The sequence below is a fragment of the Melitaea cinxia genome, chromosome 6 (assembly GCF_905220565.1).
Source record: "Melitaea cinxia chromosome 6, ilMelCinx1.1, whole genome shotgun sequence".
Lineage (NCBI taxonomy): Eukaryota > Metazoa > Arthropoda > Insecta > Lepidoptera > Nymphalidae > Melitaea > Melitaea cinxia.
This window is the reverse complement of record NC_059399.1, coordinates 3,008,324-3,026,297: the sequence shown is the minus strand read 5'-3', so window position 1 is coordinate 3,026,297 and position 17,974 is coordinate 3,008,324. Positions and strand designations below refer to the sequence as shown.

Sequence of the window (17,974 nt, the reverse complement as noted above, 5' to 3'; positions counted from 1 at the left end):
GAAAGTAGACTATGGATAGTCTCAAAAATAATTTTTCAATTTGAAACAGTAGTTCCTTAGACTAGCGCATTTAAACAAACAAACTTTTTAACTGTAAATTGTTAGTACAGATATATTTTTTTAATTTTTATATTAAGCACACGGCGTATTTCTATGTAGATCTATGTAAATATTTAATCGTTAGAGAACGGTTTTCACTACAAGCATATTGTTGGATGGTCCAAAATCAACGATTATTACAAATAAGTTACTAATGTCCATAAAAAATTCTGCTCAATTAAAAGAAGATGGTACTGGCAACAGTGCAAACAAAATGAATGGGCGCGCCTTGCGTTTCTGCCTAATTTAAGACGCTTGTCAGATTGAATGACTTTTATGTTTACGGTTTAGCTTCTGTTAGTCACGGTCTCTATCTAGCACAAAAATAATAGACAAAACAAAAATAATTTATGTACCCAAAGAGCGTTTAAGTACGAGTGGCGTCTATTCTACATCATAAATCTTAAAAAAAAGAATATGTAATTACTAAAATAGAACATTTATAAAGACGGGTAGTATGAGTACAAATTCAATTTAGTCTGTAGGTATGAGTGATTTATCTTTTTATTGTTTAAACTTCCTAAAATTTTATGAACCTTAGTTATCAAGATTTATGAATGTTGAATTTATAAAATGATTGAAGTAAATTAGTAATTACCTACTAAAATTAATTTACCCTTTCAGGAGCAGCCATCAAATCGACCTGCCGCCTTTTGGTCAATATGCCACTGGCATCTTCTTTTTGGACAAGCTACATCATGAGGGCATCGAGAATAAGTTCACAAACCTTGCCGAGAGCCTCGGACTCAGCGTGATCTGCTGGAGGACTGTGCCTACTAACAATTCTACCATTGGTAAGATAAATATTTAAATTGGTTTTATAATAATTTCATTTCATTTCCTTCATTTGGTTTTAGAAAGAAAAATAAATGATTCATGACGACAATAGTACAAATGTCTTCATTTTGCATTTAAAATATTTTAATACCGTAGATTCTAATAATTTATATGTAGCAATATCATATTTTTTGTTGATATATTTTTAAAAATGTGCGAATAAAAGGGTTCCTTTCATATACCTTACTGATAATTGTTTATAGAGGAAATCAGAGATTTATTAGAACAGTTGAAAGTAGCCCTTATTAAAATTACTAAAATATTATCACTTTACTTGTCAATAAAACGTTTCGATCATCACCATGGAACATTTGTTCAGCTTGTGCTGTTTGTACGGCATTTTGCGATTTGCGACTATCATTCCAGGTCGTACACGTAGTACCTAAGTTGGTTGGGTCGTTAACGCGGCCGAGCGGTCTTGCGATGCTTGACCATACGGTTTGTTTAATTTAAAAATCTGACGGTATTTGCTCGAGAAACTCATATAAAATTTTCCTACACCTCTATAAACTTTTGGGAATCTTATGATCAATTTTTATACGTTTTGAAACCTAATTTTATATACAATAATGTGAGTTTATCGTGCATTATATCTTTATTACGTAGATACATGGTTCATTTGCACTTATGGTTATAACTGGTTTATGTTATGTAAGTGCTAATGAATTGAATTATTGCTTGCTCCTTAACGAGGTGACCGGTACGGATTTTCAAGGCTCGGAACATGCACAATACTTTTATTATTTTGATATAAAAATTGTACTTTTATGTATTTTATAAAAATTGTTGTCCGTACCGTGAAACGTATTATGAAACATTTTTTTTATTTACTTATTATGTTATTAGGATAATTATTTATGAAATTTGATAAAATGTTAACTTTGGATTTGATCTCGAGTTTTTAAGTTAAACTAAACGCTTCGATGGTAAAGTTATTAGATCCGCATTAATAAGACTTCTGATGACATAAATGCTATTGAATGATTGCTACTATTTAAACTATAAAATAGTATGTCGTTTTGTAAATTTTAATTTTAATTTGAAGGCATTTATGACACGAAGCTTCTTCCTGCACAGTATCAATTAAAATTAATTTTATTACCATCAAAGCGGAATACATTGAAATCAAGTTTTCCACGTGTTCGTGTAGGTACCCTTCTTAGATTAAGGAATTAATATTAGGGAAGACAAAAAGATCAGTAAGTAACGGTCCTATTTGGCTCGCTTTCAGGTCAAGTGGCTCGAAACTCGGAGCCATATATGCGTCAAGTGTTTGTTACCGGAGATAACACCGACGAAAACCATCTCGCGCGTCAGGTAAGAACACGGGAGCGAGACACGTTTCACAGGAATAGGTACACTAACTGTAACGACAAACGACGCGAGTATGAACTCGCAATCGCGTATCAAAATTGCGATTTCAAACTCGTTTCATAATCACTAGGACCCAAAGCACTCTTGAGGCATTTTTTTCAGATCGTTGAGACGCGCGCTGCACCGGCGGATCGTCGCTCGACGTTGCAAACGTAAATTAAAACATACCCTAATATACATTGCCCTTTCCTTTCGTGTGTCGCTCTCTGAATAGTGTGTGGAATGGTATTGTACGATGTTCGCAGATATTCGTTCTGCGCAAGCGTGCTTCTCACGAATTGGTGGTGCCAGGAGCGCGGTTCTACATCTGTAGTTTGTCTCTGAGGACCATCGTTTATAAAGGACTTCTTACTTCGAACCAATTATGGGTACGTAAATTGGTCAAAAGAATACAAACAAAGTTTTTTTTGGAATTAGTAGAAGTTAAGCTAATGGTGCCTAATTGTTCTTGATCGCAGGAGTATTTCAAGGATCTGAGCAACCCAGCCTTCACTACATATCTAGCGTTGGTCCATACGCGCTTTTCTACCAACACCTTCCCAAGCTGGGAACGTGCGCATCCTTTGAGGTGACCACACTACCATTATCATAATATTTATTTAGTCAGAATTGTCTGCTTTAACCTCATATGATTAAATATTGCAGAGTTCTTGCTCACAATGGCGAAATAAATACGTTACGAGGTAATGTCAATCTGATGAAAGCCCGCGAAGGTGTCATGAAGAGCGAGCTGTTTGGTGATGGTACGTTCATTACTTTTATACGCCAAATTGTGTTTTTTGGCAATTCCATTGAAAACCAATTTTCCTATAATTCAGCAACTTATCTGTTGCCGTATAAAAAGTTTCAAACATCATATTCTACTTATACTTAATATAAATTAATTTTAAACATTGTAAATATGATAGATACGAATTGAAAAAACTTAATTAAATACTTGAAACTAGGTATAACTACATCATTTTATACATTAAAATGCCTCCTTTTCAGACCTGAAGAAGCTTTACCCAGTCGTGGAACCGAATCTCTCTGATTCTGGATCAGCAGACTGTGTCCTGGAATTTTTGCTGCATTGCGGGAATCGGTCACTGCCAGAAGCAGTGATGACGATGGTTCCGGAGGCTTGGCACAACGACCCCACCATGCCGAAGGAGAAGAGAGATTATTATCAGTGGGCCTCTTGCGCTATGGAACCCTGGGATGGACCCGCTCTAGTTACCTTCACTGATGGAAGATATATTGGTAAGATTTTTTTATATTCTAAGAGTTCATTAAGAAACTTGGTTCTAAGCCTACGACAGAAGCCTATCCGTGGCTTCTGTAAAATATAGATAAAGATGTGTAAAATTGTGTATATCTTTTTACTTTTTTTTCGTAAGATTAATGTGGACATTATAAGAATTGGTTATATCTGTATTTGCGGGACTTTTGCAAAGCCAGACAAAAAATAATGGTTAATTCCAATTATTATAAAATTTTATGATTCAAGATTCTTATTTTGATGGAAATAAGTTACTGTGAACTATATTTTCATTTTTAATTCCTCGACAGGTGCCATATTGGATAGAAATGGTCTGAGACCCTCACGTTTCTATGTAACAAATGAGAATATACTTGTGATGGCGTCCGAGGTCGGCGTTTATGATGTCGATCCCGAAAAGGTTATTCTAAAGGTCTGTAAAATTTATTATTTATAATTAGATAATTGAAAAAACAAAAAAAATAATACTTCTTGAAGTAATGTTACAGTATCGCTTTTTGGGCTGGGTAGTGTTGCATCATCCTAAACGTTGTTTAATATCGAATGACGCGTTATAGCATCACATCACGCTCTTTGTGGAGTTCGATGTAAAAGTAAATTTTACTAATTACTCATTACTTTTTATTTTAAAAGAATTAGCACGCTAATTTTCTAGAAAATTTAGAACGCTAAAGATAGAGTTATCCTTTATTATTTGTGTGATATATAAATGGTTTAGTACATGGGTTATTGTGAAAGATGCGTAGTTATGTGTATCAATTTATATGGTAACGTGAAATGTTGCAGTGCGTTGTTAGTTTTAACATATTACGAGAAATGTTTTACTAGCAGTTTGCTCGTGTACAGTCCGGCCGCTCTAAGAACCCGTTTCTGACAGATCGTAATCGACCGAGCGATGTAACTTTGAACTGGCGTACAATTTACGGCAAAATTTTAAATATCTTTTATTTAACTTATGTAGAAATTTATAAAATCTACATAGAGGGCCTAAAATATTATATAATCATTATAACAACAATTTTATACCTCTTTATACCACATGAACTATGGTTCATCTTTCATGCATTATAACTATCAGACTGCTTGCTCGCTCTCACGCTTCATGGAACTGTTGTACGAACACACAGTACAGTAAAGATTTTTCGTAAACTCTCGGATATTTTTTTTATGTTATATGCTCTTAAACCACTAAAAATAAAATTTCATGCTTCTATCATTTCTGCTTCCAATATGATTGGAAAACGTTTAAGATGTGGAGAAAAAAATTACATCAAGACTAAAAAATTACATTTGATTATTTATTTGTTTTAAAAAGATTAGGTATATTTTTCGAGTCTAAAAATCAAAATCAAAAACAGCTTGATTCAAATAGGCGCCAAGAGCACTTTTGAATCGTCATTCCCCGTGTAGGGACGGGCAGTAGAATACAATTTCCATGACGCTGAAACTAGCAGCCACTCTTTATATCTCTGCTTCTAAACAACAGATTGATTTGTAACTTTACACAAATTAGTATCGTTTGTTCATCTAACTATGGAAAAAAATCCAAAGGGTAAATACCACCCCTTCTTTTTTTTTTAAATTTAAAAACTAAAAAAGGAGGTTAATTCGATATAAAAGCTAAAAAATTAATGTTACTAACCATAAAATAGGGTCAAAATTTGAAAACAAAGGTAATTTATAATAACAAGAAAGATTATAAAAAAAAAAATTTACTTTAATTTTTTTTTTTTTTTGGATTTTTTTCTAAGCAGACGATTAAATAAAATTTATTAAAGTTATCATATCTCGGCTCATAGACACTGCATTTTGTTGTAACTTTGCAGAAACCTTTTCTTTACTATCAAGAAAAGATAAGACAATTTTCAAAGCGGATACTCAACCCCTTCTATTTATTTTTTATTTTATTTTTTTCTCTAAGACAACGCCTATGTACCATTTCTTCAAATGTCTATATCTCTGCTCGTGGACACTACATTTTGTTGTAACTTCGTAGAAACCTTTATATTACTATCTAGAAACGATGATAAAAATTTCAAAAGGGATACTCAATCCCTTCTAATTTTTTTTTATTTTTTTTTTCTCTAAGACAATGCCTATATACTACTTCTTCAAATGTCTATATCTCTGCTCGTGGACACTACATTTTGTTGTAACTTCGTAGAAACCTTTCTATTACTGTCTAGAAACGATGATAAAATTTTCAAAAGGGATACTCAATCCCTTCTATTTTTTTTTTTTTTTTTTTTTTTTCGCTAAGACAATGCCTATATACTACTTCTTCAAATGTCTATATCTCTGCTCGTGGACACTACATTTTGTTGTTACTTCGTAGAAACCTTTATATTACTATCTAGAAACGATAATAAAAATTTCAAAAGGGATACTCAACCCCTTCTATTTTTTTTATTTTTTTTTTCTCTAAGACAACGCCTATGTACCATTTCTTCAAATGTCTATATCTCTGATCGTGGACACTACATTTTGTTGTAACTTCGCAGAAACCTTTCTGTTACTGTCTAGAAACGATGATAAAAATTTCAAAAGGGATACTCAATCCCTTCTATTTTTTTTTTATTTTTTTTTTTCTCTAAGACAACGCCTATGTACCATTTCTTTAAATGTCTATATCTCTGCTCGTGGACACTACATTTTGTTGTAACTTCGCAGAAACGTTTCTGTTACTGTCTAGAAACGATGATAAAAATTTCAAAAGGGATACTCAATCCCTTCTATTTTTTTTTATTTTTTTTTTTTTTCTCTAAGACAACGCCTATGTACCATTTCTTCAAATGTCTATATCTCTGCTCGTGGACAATACATTTTGTTGTTACTTCGCAGAAACCTTTCTGTTACTGTCTAGAAACGATGATAAACATTTCAAAAGGGATACTCAACCCCTTCTATTTTTATTTTATTTTTTTTTTCTCTAGTTACAACCCTTTTGAAATTTTTATCATCGTTTCTAGATAGTAATATAAAGGTTTCTACGAAGTTACAACAAAATGTTGTGTCCACGAGCAGAGATATAGACATTTGAAAAAGTAGTATATAGGCATTGTCTTAGAGAAAAAAAAATAAAAAAAAATAGAAGGGATTGAGTATCCCTTTTGAAATTTTTATCATCGTTTCTAGACAGTAATAGAAAGGTTTCTACGCAGTTACAACAAAATGTAGTGTCCACGAGCAGAGATATAGACATTTAAAGAAGTAGTATATAGGCATTGTCTTAGCGAAAAAAAAAAAAAGAAAAAAAATAGAAGGGATTGAGTATCCCTTTTGAAATTTTTATCATCGTTTCTAGACAGTAATAGAAAGGTTTCTACGAAGCTACAACAAAATGTAGTGTCCGCGAGCAGAGATACAGACATTTGAAAAAGTAGTATATAGGCATTGTCTTAGAGAAAAAAAATAAAAAAAAAAATAGAAGGGATTGAGTATCCCTTTTGAAATTTTTATCATCGTTTCTAGACAGTAACAGAAAGGTTTCTGCGAAGTAACAACAAAATGTATTGTCCACGAGCAGAGATATAGACATTTGAAGAAATGGTACATAGGCGTTGTCTTAGAGAAAAAAAAAAAATAAAAAAAAATAGAAGGGATTGAGTATCCCTTTTGAAATTTTTATCATCGTTTCTAGACAGTAACAGAAACGTTTCTGCGAAGTTACAACAAAATGTAGTGTCCACGAGCAGAGATACAGACATTTGAAGAAATGGTACATAGGCGTTGTCTTAGAGAAAAAAAAAAAAATAAAAAAAATAGAAGGGGTTGAGTATCCCTTTTGAAATTTTTATCATCGTTTTTAGATAGTAATATAAAAGTTTCTACGAAGTTACAACAAAATGTAGTGTCCACGAGCAGAGATATAGACATTTGAAGAAGTAGTATATAGGCATTGTCTTAGAGAAAAAAAAAAATAAAAAAAAAATAGAAGGGATTGAGTATCCCTTTTGAAATTTTTATCATCGTTTCTAGATAGTAATATAAAGGTTTCTACGAAGTTACAACAAAATGTAGTGTCCACGAGCAGAGATATAGACATTTAAAGAAATGGTACATAGGCGTTGTCTTAGAGAAAAAAAAAAATAAAAAAAAATAGAAGGGATTGAGTATCCCTTTTGAAATTTTTATCATCGTTTCTAGACAGTAACAGAAAGGTTTCTGCGAAGTTACAACAAAATGTAGTGTCCACGATCAGAGATATAGACATTTGAAGAAATGGTACATAGGCGTTGTCTTAGAGAAAAAAAAAATAAAAAAAAATAGAAGGGGTTGAGTATCCCTTTTGAAATTTTTATTATCGTTTCTAGATAGTAATATAAAGGTTTCTACGAAGTTACAACAAAATGTAGTGTCCACGAGCAGAGATATAGACATTTGAAAAAGTAGTATATAGGCATTGTCTTAGAGAAAAAAAAAAAAATAAAAAAAAATAGAAGGGATTGAGTATCCCTTTTGAAATTTTTATCATCGTTTCTAGACAGGAATAGAAAGGTTTCTAAGAAGTTACAACAAAATGTAGTGTCCACGAGCAGAGATATAGACATTTGAAAAAGTAGTATATAGGCATTGTCTTAGCGAAAAAAAAAAAAAAAAAAAATAGAAGGTATTGAGTATCCCTTTTGAAAATTTTATCATCGTTTCTAGACAGTAATAGAAAGGTTTCTACGAAGTTACAACAAAATGTAGTGTCCACGAGCAGAGATATGATTACTTTCACAAATACAATATAATTGCCTCCTTAGGGAAATTGCAATATTAAAAAAATAATCAAAGTGAATTATTTATTTTTTTACCTTTTTTTCTAATTTTTTTTTTAATATTCTAAACGACCTTTGATTTAAATTTTAACCTTATTTCATGCTTAAAGACATAGATTTTTTGCTTTTATATCGAATTAACCTCCCTGTTTGGGTTTTTAAATATAAAAAATAGAAGGGGTGGAATTTACCCTTTAGATCTTTTTCATAGTGAGATGATATAACGTCACTAATTTCTGTACAGTTACAACTTAATCTGTTGCTTTTTTAAGAGATATAAAGCGTGGCTTCTAGTTTCAGTGTCATTTAATTTTGGCTGCTAGCTGCTAGCTGCTAGTTTCAGTTTCATCAATTTCCTACGGCCCGGCAAGAAGGCCTGTCGTAAGAGCCGACAAAATTCTTGAGGTGGTAGGCTTCGGCCGTGGCTTAATTACCACCCTCTGGGTAAAGTCGCGCCGCCAAACGGCAATTGCCGTGTTCCGGGGCGGGTCCCAGAGCAGCCATTTGGGGGATGTGTCTGGGTAGTTGTGGCACTCTATGTGACCGATTCTGTCTGCTCATCACTGCCGCATCGGGTGCCTGGCTTCGGAGGGTAGCGGGATCCGAGGCACGGTGCCGCCGCTGGCCGACCGTAGGAAGTTGGGGGCCCAAGTAGCAGGAAAGCCACCTGTGAAAGGCTGCCCCGCCACCTGACGAAAAATCCCAGAATGTTCTACCTTGCCGGTTGGCGACCGGAAGGGAGGACCAGGTAGCCATTCTGGGGGGGCTCGGGCGTCCCCGCAGTCTCCGCGTCAGGCTCCCTACGTGCGGCGGTGTAGAGTCTGACACCTGGTAGGTAGGATGCCGCCTCGTCCAGTTCGCATTCCCCTGCACCTATTCACTCCCCATGAAAGCACACAAGAATAAAAAAAGGTATACACAGCGGCTGCACGTCCTCCCACTGAAAGTGCACCTCTCTAACATCCGAGGTCTGCACTCCAATCTCGAATCTGTCCACCACCACCTAGAAACAGAAAAACCGCAGCTGCTGTTCCTCACTGAGACGCAGATCAGATGTCCGGCTGACACGGCGTACCTCAGCTACCCCGGGTATTCTCTGGAGCACAGGTTCATACCTCGTGCCGGAGTCTGTGTGTACGTCCGTGATGACATTTGCATCAAACGTCTTAAGCACCTTGAGACATCCAGTTACTCCATCCTATGGGTTCTGGTGGACACAGGACAGGAGAAAATCCTGTATGCCTGTGTCTACCGTTCGCACAGTGGAGACGTGGAGACAACTCAGTTATGTGACCATCTTACCCTAACGGCGGATAAGGCTCGAGAGCGTTACCCTTCGGCACAGTTAGTCATCCTGGGGGACTTCAACGCCCACCACCAGGAGTGGCTGTTCCCATACCAGGTGACCGACCATGCTGGGAGAGAAGTGCGTAAACTAGCCTTGACGCTGGACCTCACCCAGCTTGTAAATTGTGCTACCAGGGTACCAGACGTAGACTCTCATACCGCCAACTGCTTAGACCTATTTTTAACAACTGATCCAGAAAGGTACTCAATAACAGTTTCTGCACCACTGGGTACTTCTGACCACTGTCTGGTAAAATCAATATCCGTCTGTTCCCCACCCGAAGAATCCCCATGTGGCCCAAGACGGGTGTGGCGATATAAGGCAGCGGATTGGGATGAGATGCGTCACTTTTTCTCGTCCTATCCTTGGCGAGAGGTATGCTTTTCTTCTGATGATCCGTCCAGCTGCGCTGAAGCCATTACCGCGGTTATACGCCAGGGTATGGAATATTTTATACCATACTCTGACGTAGCGACGAATGGAAAAGCTCGCCCATGGTTTGATGCGGAATGCTATCGTGCAGAAGCCAAAAAGCGGTCGGCATACACTGCATGGGCTGAAGCTCGAGCGCGCAAGTCTCCAAATTCTCGGAATTTGAAGAAATCTTTTAACCAAGCCGCCAAGGCATGTAAAAGGACGTTACGCAGGACTAGATTCAACCATATCAGCCGCATTGGGGCCAAACTAGCTTCTTACCCTTCTGGGAGCAAAGCGTTTTGGTCCCTGGCAAAAGCCGTTGAATCTAACTTTTGTCGGCCGTCACTTCCACCATTGCTGAGGACTGATGGATCACTGGCCCACTCTGCGAAAGAGAAAGCGGATTTGTTTGCATCTCTTTTTGCTGAGAACTCGCGTCTGGATGTTGCAGGAAAAGCTCCACCAATCTCAACTCGTGCTGACTGCATTATGGCAGAAGTACGCATACGCCAAAAAGAGATCCTTAAAATCCTGCAAACTCTAGACGTGAACAAGGCCAGCGGACCGGATGGTATACCAGCGATAGTCCTGCGTACCTGTGCCCCTGAGTTGTCTCCACCTCTTACACGCCTGTACCGCCTGTTACTTAAGACTGGCAAAGTGCCGAAGTCTTGGAAGCTTGCCAACGTGCAGCCTGTGCCCAAAAAAGGTAGTCGTGCAGACCCTGTCAATTACCGTCCCATCTCGGTCACATCCATACTCTGTAAGACTATGGAACGTGAACTTAACAACAAACTCTTGGCCCACTTGGAAGGTAACGATCTCCTCAGCGACCGGCAGTACGGTTTCCGCCAGCACCGTTCGACTGGGGACCTTCTAGTGTATGCCACACATATTTGGAGTGAGGCCATTGACAAACACGGCGAAGCACTTGCCGTGTCTCTCGATATCTCGAAGGCCTTTGACAGGGTTTGGCACGCGAGCCTTATAAGCAAGCTTCCTTCATATGGTATTCCACCTGGCCTTTGCACTTGGATTTCTGACTTCCTGAGCGAACGTTCAATACGAGTTGTCATTGACGGGTACTCGTCGGACCAAATGGCTATCGACGCTGGTGTTCCTCAGGGATCAGTCTTGTCCGCTACCCTCTTCCTGCTGCATATTAACGATCTGCTCGTCCCCGGTACCTTTGGGTACGCTGACGACTGCACAGTGACGGACAGATACTTTTCGAGTGCAGGGGCTAGTAAGGATGTTATCCAGTCTTGTCGAGAGGATATGGTCAGCCGCTTGAACGTCGCCCTCCAGGCAGTCTCCGAATGGGGCGATGCCAACCTGGTCACGTTCAACGCTACAAAAACACAGGCGTGTGTGTTCTCCTCTAAACGGAGCCCTTTACACCTGGCTCCGACTTTCCGGGATGTTTCTGTGGAAATTACCGACTCCCTACAGCTCCTCGGTGTTGAGCTATCGTCCAATCTGAACTTTGGGCAACACATCGAGTCCAAAGCAAAAACTGCAGCAAAAAAACTAGGTATTCTCTCTAAGGTCAGGCGATACTTCACTCCAGAACAGCTGCTCCAACTATACCAAGCACAAGTTCGGTCTTGTATGGAGTATTGCTGCCATCTTTGGGATGGATCCGCCAAATACCAACTGGCAACTTTGGACTCGGTGGAAAAACGAGCTAAGAGACTCATAGGTGACCCTACTCTGACAGACACCAAGTTGCAGAGTCTCGATCATCGGCGTAGGGTAGCTCGTCTGTCGGTGTTCTACAAAATATATTTCGGTGAGTGTGCGAAGGAATTACACGATCTAATTCCCCCAACAACCTTCCGCCATCGGGACACTAGGCGCGGTCGATCGTTCCATCCTTATGTCATCGATATGCCACCTACGCGCACAAAACGCTTTGGCTCTACTTTCCTGATGCGCACAGCTAAGGAATGGAACTCGTTGCCCGCGTCTGTGTTTCCCGAACGATACAATCTGGGTGCCTTCAAGGCCAGAGTGAATAGGCTGTTATTAGGCAGGCATGCTCCACCTTCGACCGCATCGTCACTTAACATCAGGTGAGATTGTGGTCAAATGCCTGCCTATTTGTCGAAAAAAAAAAAAAAAAAAAAAAAATTTTACAAATTATAACTTTAAAAATAAATTATTATTTTTGTAAAAGTAAAGTTACCACCGATTCGGAATGTAGATTCTTCAGAGAAGAATCGGCAAGAAACTCCGCAGTTCCTCTTTTGAAAAATAATATATAAACTGAGTTTAGTACAAAATAATATAAAGGGTAAAATAATATTTATTTAAAAATAAGACGCACTTTTATAGGAAACGTCAATGATTTTTTTGATGTGAGTGCTTTTCCATCACTTTCAAAATTGATGATCAAATGTCTATGGAAAAAGTTTAAAACTTCGAACTCCAGAAAAAACGGATGTCTATACGTTTCCTAACTATAAATTACCTCTGGGTCCAATTTCAAGTTTATAATACAAACATTAGGAACTTTTATAAAATATTTCTAGAGCCTTCGACCTTTTTATACGGCCCTGTTGGAAAATTAGTTTTTAGTAGACGTTTATTAACTATTAACTATCTTCCTGCTAAATTCCAAGCTTGTAGCATAAAAAATGAAATACTTTCATACAAACTCGTAAGAACCCTTAGACTCCTTTAATTTGCTTCCATAGATATTCATATGGTTCACTAGTTAAATATATGATATTATCGGCTACTATAACGCCATTTTCGAAATCATAGGTCATGTTTGGTAACATATGTTACTTTTATATTATTGCTTATTTAAGTTATAAATATTTATTGACGATTGATTAAATTTGTCTTTGTCCTGTGAGAAAGTATAATTTTGATAGCGTCATTTACTTACATTATGTACATAAATTTATCTAGTTCTAATATCATAAGTATGTAAATAAGTGAATTGATTAATTTGTTTAATTGTAATAGTGCAATACATATTAAGTCAATGTTTAAATAAAAATATAAAGCGATTTGTTAATAATATATGAATTGACATATTGTAACATTTTTCTATTGATGATGTAATGATTATGTGAAAAAAAAAACCATTCGAACAAGACTTAAAAAAATTATTAGCAAGTTTGAAATTACTGTCAAATTTACGGTTAGGATTTATCCTGAAACATTTCTTGGATCAGATATATCTTTATGTAAAGGTGGAAAATGTTTCACAGATTTATTATATTCAAGTGTTATTAAAATTATACTTTTCAAGTTTGTTTTACGTCGACAATGTCAGACAAAAAAAATACAGAATCCACTTATCATATCATAAGATGGGTTATTTGCATGCTTATTCATTAAAATATACGTTCATTACAATGAAACACCTTTTTCGGATGTTAACACGGTTGGAGGACCCTTGACCATGGTTGCTGTAAAGTATACGAAACGTCGGGCATCTAAAAAACTTAATAAACCGCGATAAAATCCGAAGAAGTTGTTTCATTATAATGAGTGATATTGGCGTAAACATTAGACAACAATAAAATATACGTTTTCTATCACGTAGAGTCGTCTAAAGCCCGGAAGAATGTTGCTAGTCGACACATTAGAGAAGAGAATGATTGAAGATGTTGAACTCAAGTTGAAGATCGCCCGCAGTCGTCCACACTCGCAGTGGCTGAAGGAAATGGTGAGTTTTATTTATTTATTTATGCCTAAATATCCAGTAAACAGGGTGATAATTGTCATTGCCTTATTTTAAAGTAGACTCTACTAACTACATAGCTTTTACCAACTTTCACACGTACCGGCATATACAAAAACACCATTACTATGAATTAACATCAGAGAATGCTTATTACACTGTGTCACTGCGTAAGACTCCACTTCACTCACTCACATTAAATAATACACCACTGCTGTTGGAACCTTTAATGTGAGATGTGAGAACTAGCTACTTAAATCTATATTAAACACAATATTTTGTCATCTCATAGAAGTAATATAGCAAATTGCTATTAGCAATTAACTATGGACTTATTTTAATTGCAATAGTAAAAACAACTTGGTACTTACGTTGACTCAGTTATCGTTTCTTTTTTCCATGCTGCGCTATTTTATGGAATAACATATTCCAACTTTCGTAACTTTGTAGATGGTGAGTTACATTTGTAGAAAAATAAAATGAAGAGACACAATAATTACAAAATATTAGGTATTATAAGGTTACGTATATAAAAAAAAAGATAATTTAATTGCTTTAGTACTTTCAAGTTTCTCAACAACAATGAAATGTAATGTATTTGTACAAGTACCTTTAAGGCGTTAACCAAATTGTTGTAAAAAATTATACAAGTCACTGTCCATTTAAATATTTTATGGTGGTACAATAATACAGTGAGTAGATAATTTGAACTCAACTACATAAAGATTCCACTTTTTACTATCAAGAAATCATACAATATATCAAATTTGTTTCCAGATAACAATGGAGGACATCCACAAATCAGTGTCTCCCCAAGTTACGTTACTTGACACTACAGCCAACGGTTACAACCACTCTGCTATATCTGGGTTGGGTGACAAGCGACTGGGGCTGTTCGGATACACCATTGAATCCATCAATATGCTACTGTTACCTATGATACAGAACAAGTAAGTTTTTTCTATCAAAAAGAGTTTGTTCAAATTCTGTACTTAAAATAAATTGAAAGAAAGAAAGAAACAAAAAACGTTTATTTAGTTAAAAAATATTACAAACAGAAAGCAACGAGAACAAGTAGAGACTTAGTATCAAAATACTTTTCCCCTAAAAGATCTTCACTCAGCTTGTGCTGCATCTGATTCAATACAGTTCTGTTCTTCCATGAAGCCATTCTTTTAAATTTTAATCTATAACTATGACTTAAAATTATCATCAAACTTTCAGCTGTACTTGTTCCTTAATTTTGTTTTTGCTAAAAAATATCATTGCACCGATTTTTTTTGAAATTTATGGTCATCTTCTCATTATTTTGGTTAAAAAATGGTAATATGTCTTGATATGTTTATATTATACGAGTATGTAGTATATAATTTGTCACTTGTGTTTTATAGGAAGGAAGCATTGGGCAGTATGGGTAATGATGCACCACTAGCCTGTCTATCGCGCTTCCAGCCCTTGCCCTACGAGTACTTCAAGCAATTATTCGCGCAGGTCACCAACCCGCCCATCGACCCCTTCCGGTAATTCTTATTATATTAAGTTTATTCGATTCTAGAATAATCTCGCGTTTATGGTCATCATTCCGTGGGTCATCGTGTCTGTGTGTGCGTGTCTGCAAAATAAAACTAAAAAATCAAACAATGGGTTCCCGAAAAAAGAGCGTTTGAAAATATTTACAGTCTTGAAAAAAATAACGTTAGAATTACTAAATTATAACAGCATTTTAATATCGCCTTACTGTGCAAAAACTTCTCAGTCATACAGAAGAAACTAGGTTTATCTGTTTATTTCTGACTTATCACTCCTTCACTCAACCCATTTCCAGATAAATTTCCTCAAAATATCGTCTAAATTGTGCAGGTTTCTTCTTAATCATTAATCGACAGAACTTTCAACGTTATGTTCCTAAATAGTCTTCTTTATGAAGTACTAACCATTAAATATTATTTTCTTCACAGTGAGAAGATAGTCATGTCGCTGCTGTGTCCCATCGGTCCTACTGCGAACATTTTACAACCTAGTGCCGAATTTGTTCATCGCCTGATCTTGCCCCAGCCTATTCTGTCCATACCAGACTTAGAAGCGCTTAAACGAACCTCACACAGAGGATGGAAGGTTTGTTAACTCTTCCTACTTACTTTGCAAGTAAGAAACGCCGGATAACAACTAGTAGATAAGTGTCTATTTTTTAAGTCTATTCGCGTTAAGAAAATAGTGACTCACCGCTGTCACGCCCTTTGAACTTACTACCATTTAATTTGTTAAAGGGCATGACTAAGCTACGTAACAGTGATAAGTTACTATTTTCTTAACGCGACTAAATTATAGCTACTATTGACACAGCATTCATTGACTGGTTGCACTGGCGGTCGCGGTTCCGATGCCCCGCAATTGGCAAACATGCGTTTTTCTTGTGTATTGCGTGCGTTTATTTTCGGACCTTCGACACAGGAGTAAAGTTGCATACCTCCTGTTGTTGTTGTTTGTTGTGTTACAGTTTGCTTAAAATTTAACAAAAAAGTTATTTTTCAGTTCGCAGTTATAACATAAAGCAAATTTCTAAAATAAAATTAGCCTAAGTTACTCCTTATTACGTCAGCTATCTGCCAGTGAAAGTCCCACCAAAATCACTCCAGCCGTTTCAGAGATTAGCCGGAACAAACAAACAAAATCAAGAATTTAATGACTTTTAAATTTTTGACGCTTAACACAGTAGGGTAATAAATAAATGTTTAATACGCAGACGAGGGTGCTGGACTGCACGTTCCCGACGAGCGCGGGCCCGCACGGGCTGGAGCCGGCGCTGACGCAGCTGGCGGGCGAGGCGCACGCCGCCGCGCAGCAGGGCTGCCAGCTGCTCGTGCTGTCCGACCGCGCCGCCGGGCCCGCCCGCGTGCCCGTCTCGTCGCTGCTGGCGCTCGGTGAGTTGCTCCACCAGGCGAGGGCGAGGCGCACGCCGCCGCGCAGCAGGGCTGCCAGCTGCTCGTGCTGTCCGACCGCGCCGCCGGGCCCGCCCGCGTGCCCGTCTCGTCGCTGCTGGCGCTCGGTGAGTTGCTCCACCAGGCGAGGGCGAGGCGCACGCCGCCGCGCAGCAGGGCTGCCAGCTGCTCGTGCTGTCCGACCGCGCCGCCGGGCCCGCCCGCGTGCCCGTCTCGTCGCTGCTGGCGCTCGGTGAGTTGCTCCACCAGGCGAGGGCGAGGCGCACGCCGCCGCGCAGCAGGGCTGCCAGCTGCTCGTGCTGTCCGACCGCGCCGCCGGGCCCGCCCGCGTGCCCGTCTCGTCGCTGCTGGCGCTCGGTGAGTTGCTCCACCAGGCGAGGGCGAGGCGCACGCCGCCGCGCAGCAGGGCTGCCAGCTGCTCGTGCTGTCCGACCGCGCCGCCGGGCCCGCCCGCGTGCCCGTCTCGTCGCTGCTGGCGCTCGGTGAGTTGCTCCACCAGGCGAGGGCGAGGCGCACGCCGCCGCGCAGCAGGGCTGCCAGCTGCTCGTGCTGTCCGACCGCGCCGCCGGGCCCGCCCGCGTGCCCGTCTCGTCGCTGCTGGCGCTCGGTGAGTTGCTCCACCAGGCGAGGGCGAGGCGCACGCCGCCGCGCAGCAGGGCTGCCAGCTGCTCGTGCTGTCCGACCGCGCCGCCGTGACCAGACGGAGGTCATCGAAACTCCTGCTCTCGGACAGAGGTCAGCTCACGTAAACTCTAATTAAAATAAAGAGAAAGTACATTTGCCCGTAGTACCACTTGCTAATTTAAGTTCAACCGTATAAACAATACTAAATTATTTATAGGTGCTGTTCACCATCACTTGATTGAGACCCGACAGCGTATGAAGGTCGGCATCATAGTGGAAACTGCTGAGGCCCGAGAAGTACACCACATGTGCGTTCTTCTCGGTAGGTGTTAAAGATTTCATTAATTATTCATACTATTTTTTTTTTTATTTATTTCACTGTTGTCGTAATTGACCAGTGTCAAATTTACAGGTAAAACGCACTACTTCACTGTAGTTTTACATTTACTTTATAAATTTAGCAATAATTTTTTATTTTTGTTTCTCAAGCTCAATTGCTTATTGGAAAAAAATATTATTAAATTTAAGTATTGAAACATCACAACGTAAGATAAACTAACTTTAAGATAGAATCATTGATGAAACGTTTTAGTATAAATCAATTTGATATGG

General features: G+C 38.4%; 1 protein-coding gene across 1 annotated transcript; it reads left to right on the top strand.

Annotated features, from left to right (window-relative positions):
* The first annotated feature begins 253 nt into the window (after window positions 1–253).
* Window positions 254–14,097, top strand: LOC123654483 (glutamate synthase [NADH], amyloplastic-like). Its single transcript, XM_045590383.1, has 10 exons — window positions 254–321; window positions 724–893; window positions 2,168–2,253; window positions 2,556–2,678; window positions 2,769–2,878; window positions 2,956–3,053; window positions 3,301–3,552; window positions 3,862–3,983; window positions 13,662–13,784; window positions 14,092–14,097. Exons 1-10 carry the CDS (start codon window positions 254–256, stop codon window positions 14,095–14,097), a joined length of 1,158 nt encoding a protein of 385 aa, XP_045446339.1.
* The last annotated feature ends 3,877 nt before the right edge of the window (window positions 14,098–17,974 follow it).